Raw genomic sequence first — 25,434 nt, forward strand, 5'->3', positions numbered from 1 at the left:
ATCTTTACATGAAGTTCGTTTGATGTACTAAAAAGAGCTCAAATAACTTTAATGGTTGCCCAACGGTCGCTTGTGCTGTTTTAGAAGTGGGTCTCTTCAACACCTCAAAAATTAAAGGCATCCAGAGCATTTTATGAGGTTTGAAACTTGAATCAAAAAACTGAAATTTCTAGTCATTCCTACTACACATAGTAAGTTTCAATAACACTATACCATTACATATCGACGTCGTTGTGTGGTGAGAACTGATAGAAAATCCAAGCCCTAATAGATTGATCCTGACTGTCCATCACAATTAGCGGTTCGACCAATGAGAGGGTGACTGCATGTCCGTCAAATGTTTGCATTTTTATGTTTTAATTTTGCATTTCTACGTTTTGACGGAGGTGGGCGGGGCTATGGTATCTACAGTATTTACAGTAGGCGCGTGAAACTAAAAGATCACCATGTACATTAATTTTGTAGATTGTTTTTGTGCCGTTTTTGCGCACTTTTTATAAGAAATCCGAACGCAAATGTGGTAAACAATGGCATTAATTGTCAATTTCAGAAAGATTACAGCAACTAGAATATTTTTCAGTTTTCAAGTCTCATAAAATGCTTTGGGTGCCTTTAATACACAGTGTTTTGTGTCAACAATGAAATCATGCCAAAAAGTATTCTCTCAAGACTAACTTACAAAGCTTACAAGCTTACAAAGTTAGCACTACGGACTATAGCAAGAAGAAATTTGAAATGATGCCCAGAATAAAGCATTGCAATTTCCTGAAACATCTAGCATCTGCTTTCAATTGATAAATATTCACACAATGCAAAATAAGCTAAGCTACATAGTCCTATATTAGTGCTGCGAACCGGTACTGTGTACCGGTTCTGTACCGTAAAAACTGATTAGGTACAGGTCCAAAATACCGGATCATGAAATACCGGTACTGTAACGATATAAATTTACACCAAATGTGTGCTTATTTTGTGACTGATCTCCTGACCTCATGCAACACCAAACGTTACGAAAGTGATACCTTGGAACAGCGTAAATAATATGCAATAGATCATTCATCAGGCAGGCCGAGAGTTTTGATAGCAAGGCCAAGGGAGTTTGGCGGTAGGAAACCTAGTTATGTTCTTTGAATAAAGATACTGACAAGTTGAAAACAGCTTATTGATGTTTCTGACATTATTTAAGAAGTTCAGAAGAACACATGTTAATTTTTCAAATTGTTCAGGTACAGGTACAGGTCCGGACCTGTACCTGATGTTACGTTTACGTACGCAGCACTATCCTATATGTATATATATATATATTGCACACACTTGCTTTATATTAGCTTTTGGGGGACAACAACAATATCATACTTACATGTGACAGCCAAGCAAGGCACTGTAAAACATTTACATCTATCTTGATCAAAGTATTTTAGCTATACCTACACAAGGAAGTAAAAAAAAATGATTACAAATCCGTACATTTGAAGCGTATTAAACTATTATTTTTCTCATTTTGTGCCACAATGTTAAACCGTTCTGTGCAACTTATAACGCAAAGCAGAACAATGTTAAACACGAATTCGCTTTGTTTCTGTATGGTTTCCCTAATCTCCAAGCTAATTCATCGATGGCAAAGACCGTCTCCAACTGGTAAAAGGAATTTTTTGGGGATAACAGGTCAACTCGCCCCAAGTCCAACTCGCCCCAACTATTCACTACCAACTCGCCCCAAATTAGGGCTTATCAAACTTGGTTTAATAATTTTGCATATATCATACTTCTAAATATTACTTTACATGCTAACAAAGCCTTGTGACACTAATTTTAACTTTCTCTTCTCTGTTCGACATTTAACGCCGATGAATGCCGGGAGCGCTGGCGGGCCATGTTGCATGTCGGCCCGCCGGGTTCACCGGAACCTGGCCTGTTTTTTTTTGGCAATTGAAACTCCTTTTGCCAGTTGGATACGGTCTTTGCCACCGATAGACGTGCTTGGAGATCACGGTTTGTCATACTGTTCACGGAAAGCAGTGTGAAGGAATCTGGTTTTCATCAGTTCCCGAAGTCGAAGCTGCCACGCCTGGAGCCGGGCCGAGAGGAAGGCTTGCCGCCCGCTGTCGAGTTCTGTCTGCCCGCATAGGTCTGCCTCAGGAACGACCTCCGCTGGGAGTCGCGAGGCCGCATGTTGTTGTTCCGTACGAACTCCCGTAGGAAGGCCCGAGCACCCCGCTTGCCTTGCTGGAAGAGTGCATCATCCCAACAAAACAGTAAATAAACACAGAAATCTACGCTGAACCAAAAAGAAAATTTATCATATCATTGCTAAATCCCCCTCTCACTGGACCCGCGGCACGCTGGCGGCCTAAACTGGATTTGTATTACCCTTGACTTTATAAATAATGGGAATATCATTCAAAACGTTCAACTATGGCCAAAAAAGACAACAAAACACTCAAAGCTTAAAAAGATTCGTTTTTTTGTCGATGAAATTCTTTGAGTGCTTTGTCAATTCGATCGGCCGCAGCGACGCCGTCAGCGTGCCACGGGTCCAGTGGGGGCATAACTGGTATATATAACTGTTACTATTTCGAGTAATTTGGCAAGCTGCCTTTCTTTCTCTTATAGGTATATTTATTGCATTGAGGAGTGTGGTAAAATGCAACTTTTCTTGCACTGATGTTTGGCCATACATTATCAATTACTTTATGTCGTATTGCTGGATCCTGACTGTATACACATTGTAAGTAATTCACTGTTTGATTTTGTACATTTTTCTCCTAGATTGAGACGGAAGAAATATTTAATTCTCTTCTGTGAGGGACGAACCACCTATCACCCTATGAGGTGAAGATGTTTTGATAAGAAGGACCATGATATAATTATACTTCTGATCGGCCCCTTTATACAGTATATATTGCACCTAAGTGACAGAGAATGCAAGTTCATGTAGAGTGAATAAAGTATCCACGTATCGTAGAAACGTAGATAGGAAAGCTCAGCTGTTGATGAGAACTCTTGGCATAGTTAACAAGAAGGGCAAAGCAATCGAGGTGTAGCATCATTCGGTGGTATCCTCAGTTTGCTGAATGGACTCTCTTTGACTTGCTGCAAAATGCGTTCTCTTCGGAACCGCACCGCTGGAGTCATCAACGAAGTCATATCTTGCAGTGTAAGAAGATTGCACATCAGCAGAAGAGTCTGAGACATTAGGAAGATGTCTTGAAGAGGTAGAAGAAGGTTCGGGACCAGGTCGCCGGAGAGGTTTTCTCGAGGTGCGAGGAGCTTCTCCGCGCGGCCTGAGTTTGAATTTTTTTACATAGTTTTTCAGGAAGGCCCGACACCCTCTCTTTCCTTGCTGTTGAAAAAAAAATGAAAACACAAGAAGAGAATACTTAGAGATTCAAGCTGGAAAATAGGAGCTGTGAGTTCATGGCTAAGAGGAGAAATTGAATGGATGAAGAAGGAATATCTTGTGCATCAAAAATATATTACACTGTATATCAAAATATACAGATACATTAGTATTACATATTAGTATATTCAGTATGTATATTCACTATATGTATATGTATTGGTATTATATTAGACAGATTAGCATTAGACAAATGTGACCTTGCCAAAAGTAGTGGAGGCACTATAGGTGCAATACATAAAACGATACCAAAGAAAAATCACTTGGCCTAAGATAGATTCAATGTTTACAGACATCTTAACAAAGACAGATAACGGGGTCGTTCCCTTATTAAATCCTCCCTCATAGATTCGAATAAGCGTACCCTGATATCGTTACAAACGTCATTTATATCCGTGAAGAAATTGGTTTTGTTTCAAAGTTCAATACCAATCCATCCATCCATCAAGGCAATTATAGATTTGTGTCATTCTTAACGTGATTACACTGTGGTCAATGGTGGCATATTTTTCAAGATTTGCCCACATGTTATGTAATTACAGGTTTGCGATAGTAAAGCCTATTTAGTTTTGGGTTGGGTGAGACCATTTCGACCAGAAGGATGTGTTTTTTTGCTGATGTGTGGGTGTGACAGATGGAAGCTATTAATGTGGTGGTGTTGTGACCTTGACGTCGATACCAATGAACACAAAGCCCACTGTACTAAAGGACAGCAAGTCCACTGAGCATCATGTTGTTGTGGCCTTGTCGAAAAGTAAGGGACGACAAGATCCCCAACGATAGAGGGTTATATTAGTATTAAGTTTTCTTACCTCGATGAGAAACAGCTTGTCCTCAGCTTCGAGGTCAAAGTCCGCCGTGTCGACGTAGTCTGTGTCGACCCCGATGGTTCTGTCAGCGTCTCTTTTCTGTAGAAAACAACATAGATCAATGGTGTCTTAGATGTTGTTTTATGTTGAAAAAAAAAATTCGTATTTTTTGAAAATGGGCACATCTTGGAAAGGTAGCGGTAAGCCGGTTTGAACTAACGTCTGTTTTTCATACGGTAGCATTTTTTAATACAAACTCGTATGTATCTTTATACTTATCGTGGTACGTTGTCGCATCCAATTCGTATGTTTTACATAAGATTAGTATAATTTTATATAAAAGTCGTACAAATGCAAAGGCACACTTTCGGTGGATATACGTAGTTTGCATTACAAATGACAAATTTCCGGCCTTGATAGTCATTGTTGTAGGTAGTAAAGTTCCCCGATCTCATGCACTCAAAACGTCCGAATAAATTCTCCGTATATCATCCAATTGTAGGCATTGGTATGTCTTAAAACAATCCCAATACGTTTTTCAATTCTCCAGCATAGATCAGGTATTTTAGACATACGTATTTGAAGTCAGTAGTCACTGTGGCACTTCTAGAAACAAAATGAATGCAAGTTCTAGCACAGAACAAAGGTATTGTCTATAAAGTTAACGTAAACATGGATATGATTTCCGTGAATAGTTTCATCAGGTTGGTAAGTCACTGAATAAAGAGACTCTTTTTACGTAACCAAGAGACGGCATCCTTCAGAAATAGAGGATAATCGTTGCATTGTTTTTTGATCGATATATATATATAGTTGTGTATGTGTTACACTTCTGTACGTTTGGGACCGCATAGTGATGTCATCCCCTGTTATTGCACATATGTAAATATTTTGCGTTTGCATCTCATTAATATGTATAGGCAGCAACACCTGTGCTGCATTGCTATGTGAACCAGTCAGAATTGCCTTGAAGAAGGTGACACCGAAACGTCGGTTGAATAAATCTCTTGGTTGTGTAAAAAGAGTCATTTTTATTCACGAATATTATTTTTTTAAACTTTACCTCAACGTAAAGGCGTTTTGAGATCATCATCTGCGCGGCCTGCAGCTGGAAGAGGAAGTCGCCGACGTTCTCAATGTTACGCCGCTGGTACCCCAGGTACTTAGAGAAGAGATGAACACCTTTGGTCTCCAGGTAGTTAACCAGCTCTCTGTACGTGATCTAGGAAGAAATGGGGAAACAATTACATTTTAGTAACGAAAGTGTTAGTAAAGCACCTATCTCACTGGCCCCGCGACACGTTGGCGCCCTCGCTCGACCGAAATATATCAACAGAGCTGTAGTTTGTTAGACTAGACCTGTAAAGGTTAACATGTATTCGCTTGCGAATGCTGCCTTTCTAGTTTTGTTTTTTTTAAATTTAATTTAATGAGATCACAGTTGATTGACAGGTAATCCTACCTGGCCGTCGCCGTCAACGTCCAGCATGTAGAACACGTCATCGATGTTCACACCTTCTCCGAACAGGAGACGGGCGTCTTCCGGGGTAAACAGGTGTCTCTGCGCAGAAACAAACAATGTTTGAATATAGTATCAGGAATATTCTATAACTTGGGCTGCGTACCTAAATGTAACATCAGGTACCGATACCGGTACTAAGGTTCAGGTTCAGGTCCGGACCTGTACCTGAACAATTTTACAAATTAACATGTGTTTTTCTGAACATCTTCAATAATGACAGAAACATGAATAAACTGTTTTCAGCTTGTCAGTATCTTTATTCAAAGAACATAACTAGGTTTCCTACCGCAAAACTCTCTTGACCTTGCTATAAAAACTCCCGGTCTGCCTGAATAATCTGTTGCATATTAGTTACGCTGTTCCAAGGTGTCACTTTGGTTACGGTTGTTTTGCATGAGGCAATGGGGTCAGGAGATCAGTCACAAAATAAGCACATATATATACTTACTAATAGTGTAAATTTATATCGGTACAGTACCGGTACTTCATGATCCGGTATTTTGGACCTGTACCTAATCAATATTACGGTACAGCACCGGTACGCAGTACACAGACAGACTGTAACAATGGCACATTATAGATCTACAGTCTGCTGTAACACTTGTTCAAGAAAACGATAATGAATAAACGACTTTTGTAACGTTAGTTTGTGTAAACCTAGATAATACAATTAGAGATAAGAGTGGCATATTAAGATTTTCCGTGATCCAAAATATTGCTTACTGCATGGTCACTTAATTGAATTCTGAGAAACGATTGCAGTAGGGCAGTTAAAAAGTTATAGGCGTACATTTTGTGTTGGGAAAGTTTTAACACTACGAAAAAGAGCACAATTATAAGTGCATTAAGCCCCAGGTATGTCACACGTTCATGACCTTCATTTAACTTTGCTCCTGACCACTCCTCAACCAACGTCGGCGCCTGGTCGGGAGTAGCCTAGAATCCATTGCAACCAAGTACCTTGGAAGCATCCTTATTATCGACAGCTTTAAACAATGCATGCAGTTAAATATGCAAAGGTTAGACGTGACAGGTCGTTCGGCGTAATATAGCCAGCTGCTGCTGCGCCGCGTGCCTGCGAAGCTGGTGTGTTACGCGGAATGGCAGTTATACCGGCTATATAGATACAGATACAGATCCATCATACTCTAGCTTAAGTTAACTCTTCTGATCACATCAAAGCAAGATATGACTTTTCCTGACTTATTTTCTTAATTTAAAGTTTGTGGGCGCAGATGACTTTTAGAAACTAGTAGGAAACCTTGCCGACCAACTACAAACCAAAGATGACCTTCCTTACAACCTTACTCCCTCCCAATCGTGGTCTGGGGAAGATTTGGAGTCCATGGTCGTCTGTGTGTTACTATGTGAGACTTTACCTTCCTGAAAGCCCGTTCCAGCTCCGTCTTGTCAATGGTGTCGTTCTTGTCCAGGTTACTCTCTCTCAGCGCCGTCAGGAACTTGTCCGCGGCCTGGAGAACCTCGCGTTTAACCCGCGCCGACTCTTCCTTCTTCCGCTCTGAGTCCGTGTACTTCCTAATGCACCAGACAGAGAAGAAATAAATGTTTCGTCGGTCAGATGATGAAGATATTCTGTCAATTACCATCAAACAGATCTGCGGCATGTGTATAGTTCATTAAATGCGATGAACTATAAATAAAGGATGAACGATCTATGTTGATGCAGGTTAGACATCCAGGTGATAGATTCGCCAAAAATATCACTCGGATGCGATGCTGTCTGAAACGTCTGACTTTTTCAAAATTTAATCCAGTTGCTTGTGAGTAATTATTTTTGGCGGATGAACGCAGTATATAGCATGTTTATCGTCTAGATTTAACAGTGCTTTTCTTCTGCATTTTGTGTCAGTTAAATATAGGTTTATGTCAAACAGAATTTAAGATGAATATACTGACAGATTAAATATGTGGATAGATAGAAGAATAGATAAAAAGCTGAATACATAAATACGATAGATAGAATTACGAATCACGATATGTGAAAATGTAAGATAGATAGATGCAATCCCCCAATGAAGCCCTTTCCCTTGTATCTACTGTGCCACTCACTTTGCCAGTTTGCTGTTTGGCCTCGGCATTTTCTTGCCGTCGAAACGGGAGTTGAGCTCGTACTCCAAGAACTCAGGATCGGTGTCCGAATACTGTGAGGATAAGAGTATTACATGGCGTCAAATGGCACCTCATAGCCAACAGAGAATACAAATTGATTTTCATTTTTGACTAACGAATTGCTATAACAAAAGATGACATAAACAAAAGACAAAAGATTTTTAAAAAACGGATGTTTTTTTGCAGTGCCAAGGACATCCGCCAAGATTCCCAAAATGAGTTTGAGCTTCGTCTTTTCAAGACCTACCCACGTATCAAATGCCATCACAATCCATTTCGAGCTTCTTAAGTCCAAAAATATCCGGGAATACAAACAGACAGTCAGACACAGACACTAAAACCAATACCTCCATTTTCACGGAGTTAGTAATGCATTGCTAGGTACTCTGCAAAAGTAAGAACATTCATCCAAACAAAAGCGACGATCGCAAATATGACTCTTGAATCAAATGACCTTCAAATGATTATTTTTGTACATTACCGTCTTTTTACTTTTTATTGGAAGAAAGCATATACATGTAGACTATTGTAGCATTTTAATCATAAATTTTAACAGAAAGCAAAAGATATTTGGAGGTGTTAGCTCACCAACAAAATACCGAACGTCCGTTCGTTGTAGGTTCCGAAACGCTCGGATTTCTGCATGAGGGTCTGGACGTCCTCCAAATCGTGGAGTTTGTTAATGAAGGCGCTGTCACTCTCCATACACAGCCACCATCCTGTGGGACAGAATGAATGTTTTTTAATCAAGATTACCTAAATCAAAAGCTAACAGCAAAAAGCGAACCGGTTTCTGCCGGGCCATCAATCTATGGAATACTTTGCCACCCAACATCAAATCATCGACCGCTTCAAAAAGGATATCCACCAGTTATTCGTAAGTTAAGACTAGTTGTGATACGACTAAAGGGTATCATAATAAACGAATAAACGAAAATAACAACACAAATTTAAAGGCAAGTCATAATGCGTACAAGGTATAGCGGATGGTATCTGAAACGTCTGATTGTTTCAAAATGTTATCCAGTTACTTGAGAAAGTATTTTTGGCGTGCAAGGTACAGTTTTGAAACGGTCCGACACTTCAGCTTGCATTCCTTTACCTCTCATCAATGACAACTGAACAGATCTCTAGTTTAAATAGCTTGAAACTAAAAACTAATTGAATTGATAAGTATCTGAAGTGTAGACAATTTTTCCGTTAATTTCCAAAATCTACCCAGGTGCTTGTTATGTCAATGAATATCTGTTTTATTGCGTATTTATCACCTAAATGTCTTACCTTCATCAATGCCATAATACTTAATGTACTTAAACTTAACTTAACTCAATCACGATAATGAGGACTAAAGATAATCATATATAAATCATAGCTGATGATAAATCGCGAAATAACCGTTGACTTACCATCGAAACAATGGATGGGGTAGTTACAGCCGAACCCGCCGTCAATGAAGACGTCCTCAAACTCGAACTGCTTAAATTTTACACACTGGAACAGACCTAGGAAGAAAATATATTGGTTTATTTATCGAGAGTTTCTACATCCATAACAGCGTGGTGCGAATGATCAGTTATTAGGCAGATTAATACGTATTAGATCTAGTTTCATTAGGTAGGTAAGTCACTACTGAATAAAAAGGAAGTGTACGATTGTTATATAGAGCGTGTTATCTTTGCTAGAGTCGGTTGCACATACCAGGTATGGCCATGGACATCCGGACAGCCTTCCTGATAGACATGTCTGGCGTGGTCTTCACGTGGCAATACATCTCCGTCATGTAGTTCAAGTTGAACACCACGATGGCCAGCTCAGTGTGGAAGGTCTCATACAACTGGAATAATGCAATTGACAGTTACAGTGTAGTAAATGTAGTTTTGTTATTGTTACCATTTACTACTATAATTATGTTATGAATTGTTAGATCTATGTTATTTTTTTGTTAATTTAGATGAGGGAAGACCTTGTATAAGCCATTATGGCATTTTTTCTTCCCCCAGCACGCATATTTTCTTCTTGTTCTTTTTTGTAATACAAAATGATTTTAACATGTGCGAATAAACCAAATCAAATCAAATCTAAATTAATAATAGCACTTGATCAGCACAACTGATCAAGGAGGCCGAGGACAGAATATGATGGGCACGGATCATTGCGGCTGGCTGTCATGACGCCCCTACGGCGGGGGTCATGAGTGAGTGAGTGAAATTGATAATTCAGCATTGTCTCAGTAGCATTAAACCCCGGAATAGTAACCGCTGTACCTTATAGTTAATTAGACATTAGTGGTATGTTCTCCATTTTTTTTACTTTGTACAATAAGCCACCGGACATAATTCTGCAAGAGAACATTTATCATAATCATATGTATTACGTAATTGGTTTCATCAGATTGGAAGATTGTATGTTAATTGAATTCTTAACCAAAGTCTGATCCGTCCTAACTGATATATATCTTGAAGAACAACTTGTAGAAGAAATCGCTAAAGTAGCTAGTCATCTGCCACTGCCAGTCGCGTTAAATGAACTTGGACACTCAGGAAATTCATGAATTCTAGAAAGTCCTATGCCCCTTGGCGGTTGTCCTCCTTTCGTCAAATGGCATTAAGGAACGGGTCACTGGGAGAAAAACTAGACTAATAAGAAATCTTGATGGGAATATAGAGTCCTGTCAACGCAACTCCCAGCTGAGGTAACCTTAAATCAGATCTGACTTGGAAATCATTTCAGAATGGGCTGGGCCCCGGAAGGTAGTCAGGATATTTCACAGAGAATCGTTAGTACTTAAATAATATCGCTACGAATTCTCTCCGGGATGGTTAAGTGTAAGTGTGAGACCTAAAGAAGGATATTCATATTTTTCCAGACCTTATATCTCCTAGGATGTTACTGCACCAAGACTACATTGTAATTTGTTGGCGGACAAGCTAGGCAGCATAACACGCTGCTGAAACCAGCCGTTAAATGTTGATTAAAAAATTAGAATGCAGAGACGTCTTGACTACATTTGCGTTATGTTCCCACGATATCACCCCACTGTTTCTAACATATTTCAGCCATGGAATGACCAAAGAGAGCTTTTATTTTGTAATGTGATAAATTGCCATACATTGTAGCCGTTACATTTGTTGCGCAATGAAGTTCTTTTTCTATTTTACACAAGATAACTTAGTTGCAAAAATGTTCTAACCATTTCACTGAAGTAAGCTATTATGTTGATAAGCAATTCAATCCGAGATATTATTGTCTACATTACTGTGGGTCTTCGACTGTTGACATTTATACTTAATGGATTTCTTGTCCCTTGTTCTGTTTCAAAAATGCCAGTGACATTTGTGTAAGGTATTTTAGGAAAGATGCAGGTGGTCCTTACCTCCAGGAAAGTGATGTCAGCATTTCCGGTGTTTTCCTTCAGGACGCCTCCGAGCCAGATCATGAACGACTCCGCTTTATTCCAGCCATAACCGGAGATCAGGTTCGGCAGAAGGCTGAAATATCCACAGCCATGATCTGCAGTACAAAATATTATATGATAACGTTTATTGCAAGCTCTTTACAAGTGCAAGTACGTTGATGAAGGTTAGACATGCCCAAAATAGTTACTCAAGCAACTGGATAAAATTTTGAAACAGACGTTTCAAACAGCATCCGCTGTCTTTCGTCAGTGACTAATGATAGGACTGGGAAACCAGTTTTTTTTTAATATTTCTTTACATATTTTTACATATCTATTCAGACTTTTTGTTTAAAAAACTGGTTTCCCAGTCCTAGCATTAGTTACTGACGAAAGACAGCGGATGCTGCCTGAAACGTCTGTTTCAAAATCGATCTTATCCAGTTGCTTGAGTAACTCTTTTTGGCTAAGTGATAGTAACAGCACAAAAAGCGGTGAATAAGGAACAAAATGACTATTTTCACTCTAAATCTTAACTAATATCAAATAGGTTAGACTTCTTTCAGACATGGATGAATGAATTAACTTATTTGCTCGACAATTGTACATGGTACAGTGTATGGCAACACTGATAAAACAATCAATACCACAATGCTAGTCTGTTCTAAAAACTATGACTACAACAGTATGGACACACATGGCGTATTGACACAATAAACGTTAAACGTTTCTGTCTGTTGAGAGTTTGTGTTAAACAGACTACTTGATTTAAATGCCTGAAGTTTCATACAGAGAGATCTTTATTGACACAACAAAAGCACAGCGACTTTCGTAAGGTCTGCTACATCTATACATACATACAAAGGAATAGGTGCATACAAATAAGTTTGATTACACACAATCACATATGGGAAAGAGCAACATATCGTAATTTCACGTGTAGTATACTTATACATTGCTTGAATTTTTTGTTCTGATGTCCAAACATTTTTTTATGTATATACCTATCTGTATACATGTATATTACGTTAGGACATACCTATGAAGACTTTGCGCATGTCCTGGTCAACATAGTCCCTGGCCTCGTTCGTACTCATACCGATGGCCAGGAAGGTTGCCGTGATGGCGCCAGCACTCGTGCCGGAGAAACGTCTGATGTTCCTCCATATTCCCGCCTCCTCAAGAATCTTTTCGAAATATCATTAATTGGTAAATTAATGAAAGTTTATTGCAATTTCCTGAACGTAGGCTACTTGCAGGTACATGTACATGTAATAACAATAGCATTTGACTACTCTAGTCTTAGATACTGACACTAAGTTCTAACTTATTGGATTCGGCTTCTTTTTCCGAGACAGTGAGAGACGAATGAACCCACTTTTTCTGTAATATGTGGGTTTTGTGATGTTAAGAGGAGAGTAGTTTTCTTTTCGTATGAAAACGTGGAGAAATTAGGATGGAAAATAGCGGTCTCTTTAAACCGCTCATTTCTTTCGTGGTCGTAGAATGGGCAACTTGACATAAATGTGTTTCGTCTTCTACTTTGTTTGACATGCAGTATTTACAAGTATGATAACCTTTATTGTACATTCATGCCCTATCGGACTAAGTAGAGGCATACAGATACAAAATACATGGTAACGTTCATATAATGACACTGACAGGACTTCTAATACTAATCTAAAACAATGGTTCTAAAACTTCTCTAATTCATAGGTTCGGCTTTCTCTCGTCTCTTTGTTATGTTATGTTATGTTATGTTATGTTATGTTATGTTATGTTATGTTATGTTAGAAATATAAGTTGAAATGGACTTGTTTAATATTGTATAGTGAGAACGCATAATAAAAATGGAATTTCTCAATATTAGACAAAAATTGAAAGTGTGGAAACGTTCACTTAATATAATGAAACAAAACATTTCTATCGTTGCTATATAAACTACAATCTACAATAAGGTGGACTTCATCATTTACCTTATTCAAGTTACAAAATTGACAAATTCTTTGTTTCAGAGGTGTTTAGAAGTTTACTTCATCTTCAATTTAGGTTTGCCCACCAGATGACCCTGCGGTCGTCAGGGGCAATGTAGGAGGGAGGAGGTCCCCGCCTAAGGGAGACAATACGACCGGGCCAGGTAGTGCGTTCCAATCAGAAATTGTATGTGGAAAAAAAAATGCATGTGTCTGTACGGGCGTAGATGGTCTGGTATTTAAAATGGTGGCTTTCCCGAGTGCGCTCCTGGACAGGTTTGAATAAATTGTACATTGAGTAAATGACATGATGTCATCCTCTGTGATTGTACATATGTAAATACTTTGCGTTTGGGATTGCATCTCATTGATATGTAAAAGCAGCAACACCTATGCTGCATTGCTATGTGAACCAGTCAGAGTTGCCTTGAAGAAGGTGACAGATGGTCACCGAAACGTCGGTGGAATAAATCTCTTGGTTGTGTAAAAAGAGTCTGTTTTATTCAGTGACTTGCCAACCAGATGAAACTATTCACGGATGTATATTGAGTAATTTTACATTTAATATAAAACGGCGTTACAGTTTGCCAGATTGAAGTTTGTCCCACTCGTAAACATGTAAATAACCCTGCCGGAAAACTGTACACTTCGCCTCTTCAAAGTATTCTAGATCTAGAATAATCTCACAAAGTTGGTATAAAAGAATATTGTAACATAGTTGAATTTATTAACAAGCATATCATATTTACAGTTACTGTGCCGGAATGAATTACCTTTTTGTGTATATATATCCAATGCGGAATGTCTTCAAATGTTTTTCTTGAACCGTGGTTGAAGCAATGTTGAATAATTGTTTTCATGAATGTATTTAGAAATATTCGAGCATGTTTTTGGAACTGACATATTTCTATTCCATATTTTTATGAGACATTAATCGTCGCCAAATCAAGGGAGTACGTAATTGGCACTGCCTCAATACCTCAATATCAAGGGAAAATACCTAACCATATATATTTTGATTGCATGTCTGTTTTTATAGGATAAGGCTTTAAATAATGTAATTTAGTACCAATATCGAACTGTTCAATGACATATTCGCTTACCATTGAACAGTAAAACGTCAATACTAATATATCTATGTCGATTAAAAGCCTCATTGTACAATACAGTAATGCAGTTATCGGGATTTGCTTATGCTGTAAAGAGCTAGTAAGCTAAAGCCAGTATATGTTGTACGAAATAGAATTTTGTTTTTAAACTTTTTAACTTGCAGCCCAATGGAAGTCTGCATGACGTTAAAGCTTTTAAACTTTTTGCCTGCGGTAAAGTCCCTTGTGAATCTATTGGGAAGAAAGTAGCCTTCTTTCGGCCCCGGAGCATTTATAGTTTTTGCTCTTTATTCAATGTTATGAGCACGTAATGTAAATTGTACCCACGAGAGAAATATCTGAGTGCCTGGGCTTGGAATTAAATGTGAAGATAGAAAGAGTACTTAACGTGCAATCTCTACTGCGTCAAGATTTCCCCCATGGATTCAACAGTCAGCAAATGTTAGTGGTGTGCTTTAAATGCTATCAACTTGTTACCATGACACCTTGACTAGAACTGTTCGCTTCCACAATAGCAGTATCCCACATATTGCCAGACTGTTAAATTCCTCGCTCTACTAGACGATAGCGCCTCCTACATGTAAACTTAGTCAATACCCTGTGCCCTTCGACAATCCTGCGAAACCTACTTTATAGTACGTACTGCGAATGCTACAAGTACAATTATAGTTTTTAAACGTTTTAAACTTAAGATTATATTGTTAAGCTACACTTGAATTATTATAATGTGGTTGTATTCATAATTTTAACGTATGTACCGCATCATTAATGTGGAACAGAGCTGTTGTGATGTCTGTACATCAATTCAGCCATGTATGGCTGCAGGCTGTTGGACAATGGAATATTTCGACAACAATAAAACCATTGTATAAATGTAAAAGTTCATCTATTCACCTTCAATGTTATGGTGATGGCTGTTAGCCGTATTACTATTCCTCAGTGACACAATTTAGCCTGAAGCCCAAATTTGTCAGCTTGACACCATTCTGCCATTGCTCAATGACCCGTACTATTAGGGTGGGGACGGCTATTATTTTCAAGACCGCCATGTTGATTGATGGCGACGGTAAAGAGCCAGGCAGCAGGGGACACTGTTCATCGAAGCATATCAACTGTGGGCATGCAGGAATAAAATCGCGGGGAATATATATTTATATTTCTGTCAAAGACTTTGCCTCAAGTTTGAACTAACTTTTGGTTTAATATGTGTGGCTGAAATTTAGACGAGTTGCAGACAAGCAAACAGACAGTAGGGGAAAGACCGGCGTCCTTAAAATACAAGAGTCATGTAATATAAGAAAAGTGGTGGCAAATTTATTCACTTGTTAACCACACATGCTTATGCTGCTGGCATTGGATGAAAAATGACGATTAGATTACAGCAAAGATAAAGTATGGGATTGGAATATATGTTTGGCACAAAGCGAATGTAGTCGAACAAAATCGATCGGGGCAATAATGTAAATAACATTACGTGAAGATCAAATCAAGAGTCACAGAATGTTTGTTTTTTTAGTCGCATAGCTTTGTTTCTAGAAAATCAACTTATACATTGTTTATAGTGCAGAGTGAACAAATGAATAGATGCATTAGATACTTTTGTTTAGTGTCAATGTCGATAGCATAGTTACAAATCAATATGTATGGTTATAATGCATTGTCCAGTTCTTGTGTATCGTAATCCACCAAAGGCGCTATAGACTAACTTCCAATTTATTTTGCAAGCCTATAGTGGACGATAGGCAAATTTCCAGGGCCGTTAATGGTCCTAAATGTCCCAAAGGTACGGGTAAATCCTGGATTACGGGACTGCAAATTTAATGAACGTGACGATTCTATTGGCACTGATGCTAAAAACCTCACAGCAAGTCAAATAGGCTCCATGATAATGTTGGTGATAATTTCTGGGCTTTGTGTCCGTATAACGTATAACCGATAACATCGCATCGGGGCCATCGAAAGGGTCTTCCGTTTTACGTTATCTACTCTTCAGCATTTCAACACCTGATTACTCGTCGTGCAATACATGTGTGCATTAGATTTACATATCGGTATTCTAACGTTCATATCAATTTAAGAGTGTCATTACGTTAGACCTTGAAATCTGTATGGAAATTTGAAACAAACTCCCACACGATTATCGTTTTAAGTGACAATGCCTAGATCATCATCATATCGGGAGTGTCCAGATGTGAAAAAATAACAGTCTAAGGATCCTAATGATATTCTTATTCATCAATTCTTTGATGCGTCAATGCTAATTCTGTTTATCGTTACGTTGTTGCTGTCTTACGTTGATGCAGCTTTTTATACCAACATGGATTGAATACGAACATTATCCGTTATACCTCCTGATGAAGACCGATGCATGAACAGCTCTCCGAGCGCGTTGTTCAAGCGACGAGCGTACAATGAACCCTAGTACCAACGCTTACGTGTTATGGCAATTCTGAAATAAATTATTTAAAAAAGGGACATAGATATATACCAAAAATATTGCTGCCCTTTTTATGGCAAATATTGCTGCTGATTTATGATAACCATCTTATCCATTGAGTCAGAATTATATACTACCTATAAACTATTTTATGAATGTTTGAGTATTCAACGTGCACAGTCTAGGCGATGCTGTTTTTTCAAAGCCCTATTGATGGGTGAGCTGTTAGGAATTGATGAAATCTAACGAACTGTAACTATGTCGTTAGGGATTAGGTTTACTTGTTACCTTCGCCAGAAGGTACAGTTTTTGGTTTGGGTTGGTGTGTGTTTGGTGTCTGTGATTTGAATAACTCAAGAATGCATCGATGGATTGTGTTGATATTTGATATGTACTTAGTTCTTGATTAGGCCTCAGGATGAGTTGATTTTGGGCCGGCCCTTAGCGGCCTATCATGGTACTGTAGCGGAACTTTCGGGTTTTGTATCTTTTTATCTTAATTTAAAATGCATGGCCACCAAACCAAAATCCTAGAAAGATCTTGGGCTGACAAAGGCAGTGGTTTGGGCCTCCTAGTATTTGAAAAAGGAAGGTTGGCCTCTTGTATCGCAATCCTATTTTTATTTCTAAGTAGCATTTTGCTGATCAACCATTCGGCAAAAACATTGTAATGATCCATTAGTGCGTGCAGAAGCTGCTATATAAAATGAGGGACGGTTGCGTTATACTTCTGACAACTTTTGAAGCCTTCCACACACAGAAAACGAGCATAAGGGCTACATTTACCTACCACCCAAAAACATGACCATGGTATGTCCAGAAAATGAGGTATCAAAACCGGACGATCTGCCCCAGTATCATTTGAATCCTCCAAGAGACCAATAATCTAACTGTTTCTTAATTTTTGGAGCATATATTATAAGGATTCACCCAGGACTTTTCAAGTTTTGCTGTTATAAAACACACAGACACACGCACCCGAAAACATATCTAACCTTCTTGGCGAACGTAATAAAGAGTTATGTAGGTTATAACCTACTATAAACCACAGCATGGTCTGATTTTATCATCAGAGTGTTCTTGACACCGTGATATTATTCAGCTTTGGTGCAAGTAATATTGATGGCATGGGACACGGGAAAGGGGGATAAAATAACAGAGTGGTGGTATTGATTACTTTATTTGTTTCGGGGACAAGCTTTTGCTATAATGTTAACGTTATTCTACAAAATGCCAAGGGAGTTTCACAATACATATAAAGAGGAATAATAACAAATCAAATTCTGTTCAAGTGAAATAAGGTTCACAAACTGGACATCTACAATTCCAGAAGCATTGGTGAGGGACTAGATCCGTATGTTCGTCTAGTTGATCAAGAAAAAGACAATCTCAAACGTGAAGCAACACAAAAACGTACGATGGAAGTAGAAAAAAAACACGTGGGGCAATATGTAACCTTATGAATACTAATTTACCGTCATTAGTACTTTGCGAATCTGGGTCAACTTTCAAAACAGGTTTTCTAATTGCATTGTACGTTTGGGAAATTACATTGGATGATTCAAAACTCATTCATCAAAACAAACACATATGCTTTAATATGTACAATATTACTCGTTATAGAGTCTTTAATCTTTGTATATGTAGCTGGCAAAGGTTAATCAAATTTGGAGTCATGTTGTATTTAATTATTCAAAAGAGGATAGGATTATGTGTTTTATAGCAATACACCCATGTTAAGATTTAAAGCGGTACCACCGCTCCCACACACACACACACCATAAAGAGTTCTTATCCTACTTCACTGTTACCTTACCTTTTGGTCCTTTTCTTCATTGAATTTCCCTTTCGTTTTCTTTCTTCTTTCTTTATCCCTTTATTCTCTATTTCTTCTCGCTGAAAATGTATTCCTACCTTTATTCTAGTAAAATGCTATCGGTCCAGTCTTTTAACTTGAGTCTGTCAATATCATTGGTTGTTTTCTCTGTATAGTTCAAGTGTTTATTGTCTGTCTAAACATGTCTTATGTTCATGGGCTCGTAAATGCAGTCACTGTGTCCCAAACGGTAATAATAACATCTTGCTTTTACGTTTATGCAGCATGATCAGACATAATTTCAACATTTCCCTTGCAATTGTTGTTTTTCCATATCGTATCCGACAAATAGCATAACTCAATTAAATCTTTTATCTTTATTATTAAGTCAGTGTCTTATTTATCAAAAGCCTGTCAGGCTTAAACCTACCTACATAAACAACACCGTATTTTCGACCACCAAGCAAGGCACCAGCCAAATTGGCGATCGATTTTTCATTAGTCAGGCAGCCCCTCTGCGTACCGTTAATCTTAAAACATTCGTAGTGTGTGGTTGTTGTTTTTCGCGATGCCTTCCCACCGCGAAATTTTGAAACCGCAAAAAATTGTTTTTATGCTGCAATATCAATGAAAACACCGCAAAAAAACTCATTTCCAACCGTAATGCAAAATAGCCTGGTTGCCATCCTCCGTAGTAACCACTGGCTCAATCGTACGAAGGATGGCACCCAGTGTAACCTTGAAAATAAAGAAGAAAATAACGGTATATCGTACCTGTAAGGCTCCGAAATACGCCAAACCTCTGTTCCCTCCTCCCTCTAGCACCAGGTTCTCAAACGGGAAGTCGTATTGGCTGTAGTCCGTGAAATCCTGGTCGATCTCCCTCGAGACCCCCACGCGGAAGTTCCCGATGGGGTTGGCGGGCCTCCCCGCCATGGCGTCCGCCTCTCTCCGCTCCATCAGGCTGTGGAATCCCTCCTGTACCGTGGACTGCGCGCCACCCATGTTTTTTCCAGTCCGTCTGCCTCAGTGCAATGAAAAGGATGTATGGTTAATGAAATAATACGTCGGGGAAGTGAGCCGCACTATTGACAGCCATTTGATGAAACAAAAAGCGCATAACTGCCAGGGACGTCTCACAAGACCAGGTGGCGGTTACATTCATCTGGTCTGCGCAGGTTGACCTTTGACCGCATCAATGGAATAAAACCGCAGTCATTGAGGAATCGATCTTGTATGTTCGGAAGTCTCAAGTTATAAACAGTGGACGGATAGCAACTGTGTAATAAGGGGGAAGAAAGAAGGAAAGAAAGATAGATAGACAGATAGATAGATAGATAGATAGATTGATATATATAGATAGATAGATAGATAGATAGATAGATAGATAGATAGATAGATATTAGATAGATAGATATTAGATAGATAGATAGATAGATAGATAGATAGATAGATAGATAGATAGATAGATAGATAGATAGATAGATAGATAGATAGATAGATAGATAGATAGATAGGTTGAAAGATACAGTAATAACTTAATTGAACAACAATTGCACAAGGTACAATGTATGGCATCCACTGGTACATTATAAGATAACATTCTATCAGGCTAATCAATCTATCTTATACAATATGGTGTAGTAGTATGGGATGACAATGTTGGAGGAGTTTCTAACGTCTTTACATTCTTTGATATATTTTCCAATGTATACCATGCAAGGGTTGTCACATGTTATTATGTACTTAAATATGCTATTCAAGTCCATTGAGATAAATCCTGGTAAATCCGACGACAGCATTGAGTATAGTGAATTACGTATATAAAAATATTTGGGAAATACAATCAAAAAGTGATGTTCGTCTTCAACTACTTCTGGACAAACCCTCTGGTCGATAGATGAAGTAGGAACCACTCAATACAGTTTTCATAGCTCTATTAAGTTCTCTTTAATATGCAACCAAATTATGACACTTAGATACTCGCAGTTTCAACAACATTAGTTGTATCGGAGTTTGATATCTTTCATTTCATTTCCTTTCTGAACATTTTGCTACTGAGCCTAATCATAAGAAAATTGTGTCTTTCAATTTCCTTATTCGGGGTGTATCAAGTATCAGGGCAAGTATATGTGGTATTTAGACATACGTTGAAGCTTCCGATTGGATGCCCGTCACTGAGTGATTGATTGATTGACTTGCATCAGAGTTAATGATACAATGTATTGATTTGCGTGTTTCCCTGCGACTGAAAACTAAAAATGGAACACCATCATTCACGTGCTTCGTCACCCGAAACGCCGCTATCCCGATGTGTATATTTGGCTTGAATTAGACCAGATACTTACATACTAGAGGGGAAATAAAGGTATTCAGAAATGACATGTTATACCTTCACATGGCATTGTTTTTTTAAGCTAAATTGTTTGCGATTTGGGCTTAATCTAATCATGGTAAAATGAACAGTTCCATTTTCCTTTTCTCTTGGTTTGTTCACAATTTCGACGCCAACCAGTTTTCTCCACCCTTCTCGGTTTTCTATTTTTCTTCGTGTTATACTTAGTGTAATGCCTGTCCATTCTCTGATATTAGTCTCCCATCCTTTCCGTTGCTACTCCTCTTTCTTTCTTTCGGGACGGTTTGCATGATAGGTTGCATTATAGTTTTGGCTAGTCCTGATAGCCTTAGATATCAAAGTGACCAAAAACTGTTTTGTCAATGGAATACTTTCTAGCACCAGGGTCGGGACCTGCTGTAGGTAGCACGCTTGTGGATAAAGCTTCAACCAAACATTATAAGGTGTTTCCGTGAATAATTTCATCAGGTTGGCCAATGACTGAATAGCAAGGTTCTTTTATTCACAACCAAGCATTTTACAAGAGCCGACGTTTCGACGGCTGTCAGCCATCTTCATCAGGGCAATACTGACTACTTCACGGTGCACAGAAGCTAGTTGTTACTCCTAACAACTGACATTTGTTTATCATCGTTGCTTAACAGTATCTTTCAATGTCACAATACTTTACATTTGGAACCGCATCATCTCACCATTGTTGCTTAACAGTATCTATCAATGAAACAACACTTTACGTTTGGGACTGCATTGTTAGCAGTAACACCTAGCTTCAGTGCACAGTGAACTAGTCAATATTGCCCTGATGAAGATGGCTGACAGCTGTCGAAACGTCGGCTCTTGTAAAATGTATTGTTTATATTGTACTTGTCAAGAACCAAGGACGATAACACAACTTTGTCAAAAACAAATGGTAGTAGATTCTCTGTGTGTATTAGATTAGGATTGTGCTATGGCATTGACTGCAAATGAAGAAATTTGAAAGGGAGTGTCACATCGGCGTCCTAAAGAGGAGTCAATTACGTAATTGTGCAGTCACCGTAACAGACACTCTGACAGAATAAAAAGGGTGCAGCTATTAACCCTCAAACCACCGTAGCTTTTTTACGACGAATCTTACCGTATGGGGTCAAAACTGACCCCACAATGTTTTCTACAAATATAGCTTTATTGGTGACTATTTTTGTGGTTTGTATATATGTATAGTTTACGTAATCTACAAGGGACAGTTTGACATGATTAGGTGTGAATAATTTCTGCTCATTATCATAATTTATGCAAAAATAGGGAACATCGTCTTTTGCAACTAACGCTACTCAGACAAGTCGGCTCTTTTGAGGATTGCGCCAACACTTGATGACATCTAGCATCTGAATGTCTTACGCTAGAACAACCAAACTTGGTCACCTTTTCTAAAATTTCGTTGGCAACAATTTTGTATTAATGAAATATCTAATCAATGTTTTCATGTTGCTATGGCAACCGGTTTCTTAGAGCCATATTTGGAAAAAGTCGCTAATTTTGGATTTTACAATATAATTCTAGGGCTGTCTTTTTAAACTGCACTTATTTTCTTACATCAATACCAACCAATTTAATTCACTATCACTTTTATGGTTTTAATATCCATAATTTATGCATATTTGATTACGTCATCGATCAAAATCTAAGATGGCGGACGATATAATTAGATTAGCTATAACCGGCTATTTCAACCTCAAATTTCATCATTACCATGTTTATTCAAACAGGAACAATCTTAATATAAACGTTTTGGTCCATTTTTATTGTGTTATTAGGTTATATGATGAAAAAATGAATTTAAAATAATTCAAGATGGCGGAACCAAGATGGCGGATTTCGCTAGTGTAACTTGATATGAATATAATTTTTATGACGTTATTTTGACGTCGTTCCTTTTGCCATCTACAAACAACGTCTTTGGATATATTATGATTTATCATACATAATTTCTATTTAAGTTTTATCGTGTACCTTTGAATTATATGGAAATACCCAATTTGTTGGTTTTCGTCAATAAAATCACATAAATGACGTCATGATACGTCGCAACATCATTAATTTTTACGTTCATTTAAAAATTCTATATTTTGTAACTATGATCATAATACCCCTTATCCTACATGTTACTAGATGACAAGTATCAAACAATAGGAATATGAGTGCAGATTTCGCTGGGGTCAGTTTTGACCCCACTGGACCATGCATAAACTTTCTAGGATAACTTAATCAACAATAAGCCAATCTCGGTAAAAACTTGTGAGAAGTTATAAGACATATATACAAACAAACTCATAGAAGGAATTTCGTTTTCGACTCGAAATGTCAAAATGGGACATGTTGATATACGCCTGGGGTCGGTTTTGACCCCATACGGTGGTTTGAGGGTTAAACCATCGAGTATTATTGTCAGTAATGAGATACCTATCGATATCATATAGAGAACGCGATCGGTGAATTGTGAAAATATCCGCTAGGCCACACTACCTGCAATAAATAAACCTGTCAAGATCATACTACTAAAATCGAGGTCACACAGGGAGTCGAGCGTCTCTTTTCCATAAAAATGTACCCCACTACTTTAGACGGTGACCTGTGAAAATCGACTGATTCCTACAGAAATTTGGCGGAGTGATCGAGAGAGCGCCGGCTGTCTTGCTGCAGAAAAAGTTATTTAGAGCTCGAAGGCTCGACGGGAGAGCTATTTTACTGCTAGCCTGGTCCCAGTCTCTAAGGGTCGGCTTAGGGGTGTTTTACCCGGCCCAGTCAGCTTTATTGAAGGCCACAGAAGCGTAATCAGGCTTCCTATCTTAATATATGGCAATCATGTAAGAAAGAAGCTGTCAAAAGTCACCTACCTGAGTTTTAGTCCATGAAAAGCATGCATTGGCAGGGGTGTCAGGCCTCTAAAGTTTCAATTTAGAGCATAATTTCAACTTTCTAATCGACGCAACCCCTACGAAACCGGGCATGTTTACAGAAGTTGACCTCTCACCCCCTTCTCCACCTGATAATCACACAAAAACACCAAACTTCTACTGCCTACAGACACCACAAACATGGATCCAAGTCTGATTTTTCAACACAATTAGAAGGTAGAAACCCTTACCTGTAACATCCAGCTCAGAAATACCAACATATCCTAGAAAAAAACCCTTTACAGCTACTTTTACCAAGGGTACCAAACCTATTTCCTAAAAGTTGGCCTTCTGCGCCTGCGCCAGTTACTGGCGTGTCGCCTGAACCGTTTCTGATGGCCCAGCCTGTCTACTTAGATGCCTTTCTACTTCCGCTGCCACCCTACTTCCGCTGCCACCCTACTTTCGCCGCCGTCTAGAACCGAGCTAATCTAATCCAAGGCCGTAAACCAACACCCCGAGCGGGCTAAGCTGCGTGGGCGGGCGGGGGTCATTCCCAGTGCCGTAGAGATATCGGGGAGCCACCGAGGGTATGGTTTCCAGGCTATTGTACTGCGTGCAGTGACGCCGATAGCCTGGGTGCCATCCGATTACTACCGCTTGTTTCCTTTAGATTATTTTTTATCTATCCTTTTCACATACCCCCGCCTTTTGCAAAATCTACCCTTTAAAATGATCCCTAGCCTGACGAGTAAGGGTATCTTTGTGAAAAAAAATGGCACATTCCTTTGTCACTGCAAAATCTCCAATTACCTGACGTGCCGCGCTCACAGTTGAAATAAAACAAATCATCCAAAGGCTTCATTAATTATTCATCAGGCCACATTTGGTTGGGTCACAGTTCAATTTGTAACCGTCTGCAAACTGGTAATTAGATATACGCCGAACAGTTGACACGTATCCTATTTCTTTGTGACGTTAAACCCGACATTTGTAACGGTTTAAATGTCAATATTATCATTAACAATAACTATCTTTGCATACACTTCATTTAATGATATATGCATTTACATAATATAGCTTCCAAAAAAGAAGTCAACCCCAACAAGCGTAGATTGTATTCCGTAGTAGTTCTTGAAATAGCCATGTTTTCTACTTGTCAACATTATTAACTCGCACTATCTGTACATTATTCCCTTGCTATGCATTTTTTCATGTTGCAATTAGCCCTCGGACAAGAACTTGTGTACAGGGCTTTTCTGATGATGCGTTCATGCCGTCTCATATTTCTTATAATTGCTCAATATTTCGTGTTCTGATCATGAAGGCCTCTGAAAGCTTTGTCTCTTAAGATGTCTCGTAGAAGGTTTTGTCTGGTAAAATACACATATTAATTTTGGTCGGATTGCCTTTATGATCTATCTGTGAACGATATCATGAGAATAAACTGGATATTAAGTTCAACTTGATAAATATAAATAATTCTAGAATTATCACATTACAGAGCGTTGAGAGGCTTCGTCGCAAAAATCTTTATTTGCAATATTCTACCTACTAAAAAGTACATATTAGATGCTTCTATTTTTTTAAATCAATTGATTATATTTCAGAA

General features: G+C 38.5%; 1 protein-coding gene across 1 annotated transcript; it reads right to left on the reverse strand.

Moving 5' to 3' along the window:
- Positions 1-3,811: 3,811 nt before the first annotated feature.
- On the reverse strand, positions 3,812-19,737 carry LOC136444298 (uncharacterized). Its single transcript, XM_066441811.1, has 11 exons — positions 19,365-19,737; positions 12,295-12,442; positions 11,235-11,371; positions 9,560-9,695; positions 9,268-9,363; positions 8,450-8,580; positions 7,802-7,893; positions 7,111-7,267; positions 5,672-5,770; positions 5,273-5,431; positions 3,812-4,308 (listed from the first exon to the last, which is right to left on the reverse strand). The coding sequence occupies exons 1-11, from the start codon at positions 19,593-19,595 to the stop codon at positions 4,129-4,131; spliced, it is 1,566 nt and encodes a 521-aa protein (XP_066297908.1). The 5' UTR covers positions 19,596-19,737; the 3' UTR covers positions 3,812-4,128.
- Between the last annotated feature and the right edge of the window lie 5,697 nt (positions 19,738-25,434).

The sequence above is a fragment of the Branchiostoma lanceolatum genome, chromosome 11, assembly GCF_035083965.1.
Source record: "Branchiostoma lanceolatum isolate klBraLanc5 chromosome 11, klBraLanc5.hap2, whole genome shotgun sequence".
In the NCBI taxonomy this organism is placed as follows: domain Eukaryota; kingdom Metazoa; phylum Chordata; class Leptocardii; order Amphioxiformes; family Branchiostomatidae; genus Branchiostoma; species Branchiostoma lanceolatum.

Bases quoted from the DNA above. Each gene is read 5' to 3' on its own strand.
- LOC136444298 (XM_066441811.1), bottom strand. From the start codon at position 19,595: ATGGGTGGCGCGCAGTCCACGGTACAGGAGGGATTCCACAGCCTGATG. The intron at 7,268-7,801 runs GTGAGTGGCACA...CTGGTGCATTAG, and splicing joins CCAAACAGCAAACTGGCAAA to GAAGTACACGGACTCAGAGC. The intron at 4,309-5,272 runs GTAAAGTTTAAA...TGTTTTCTACAG, and splicing joins CAAAACGCCTTTACGTTGAG to AAAAGAGACGCTGACAGAAC.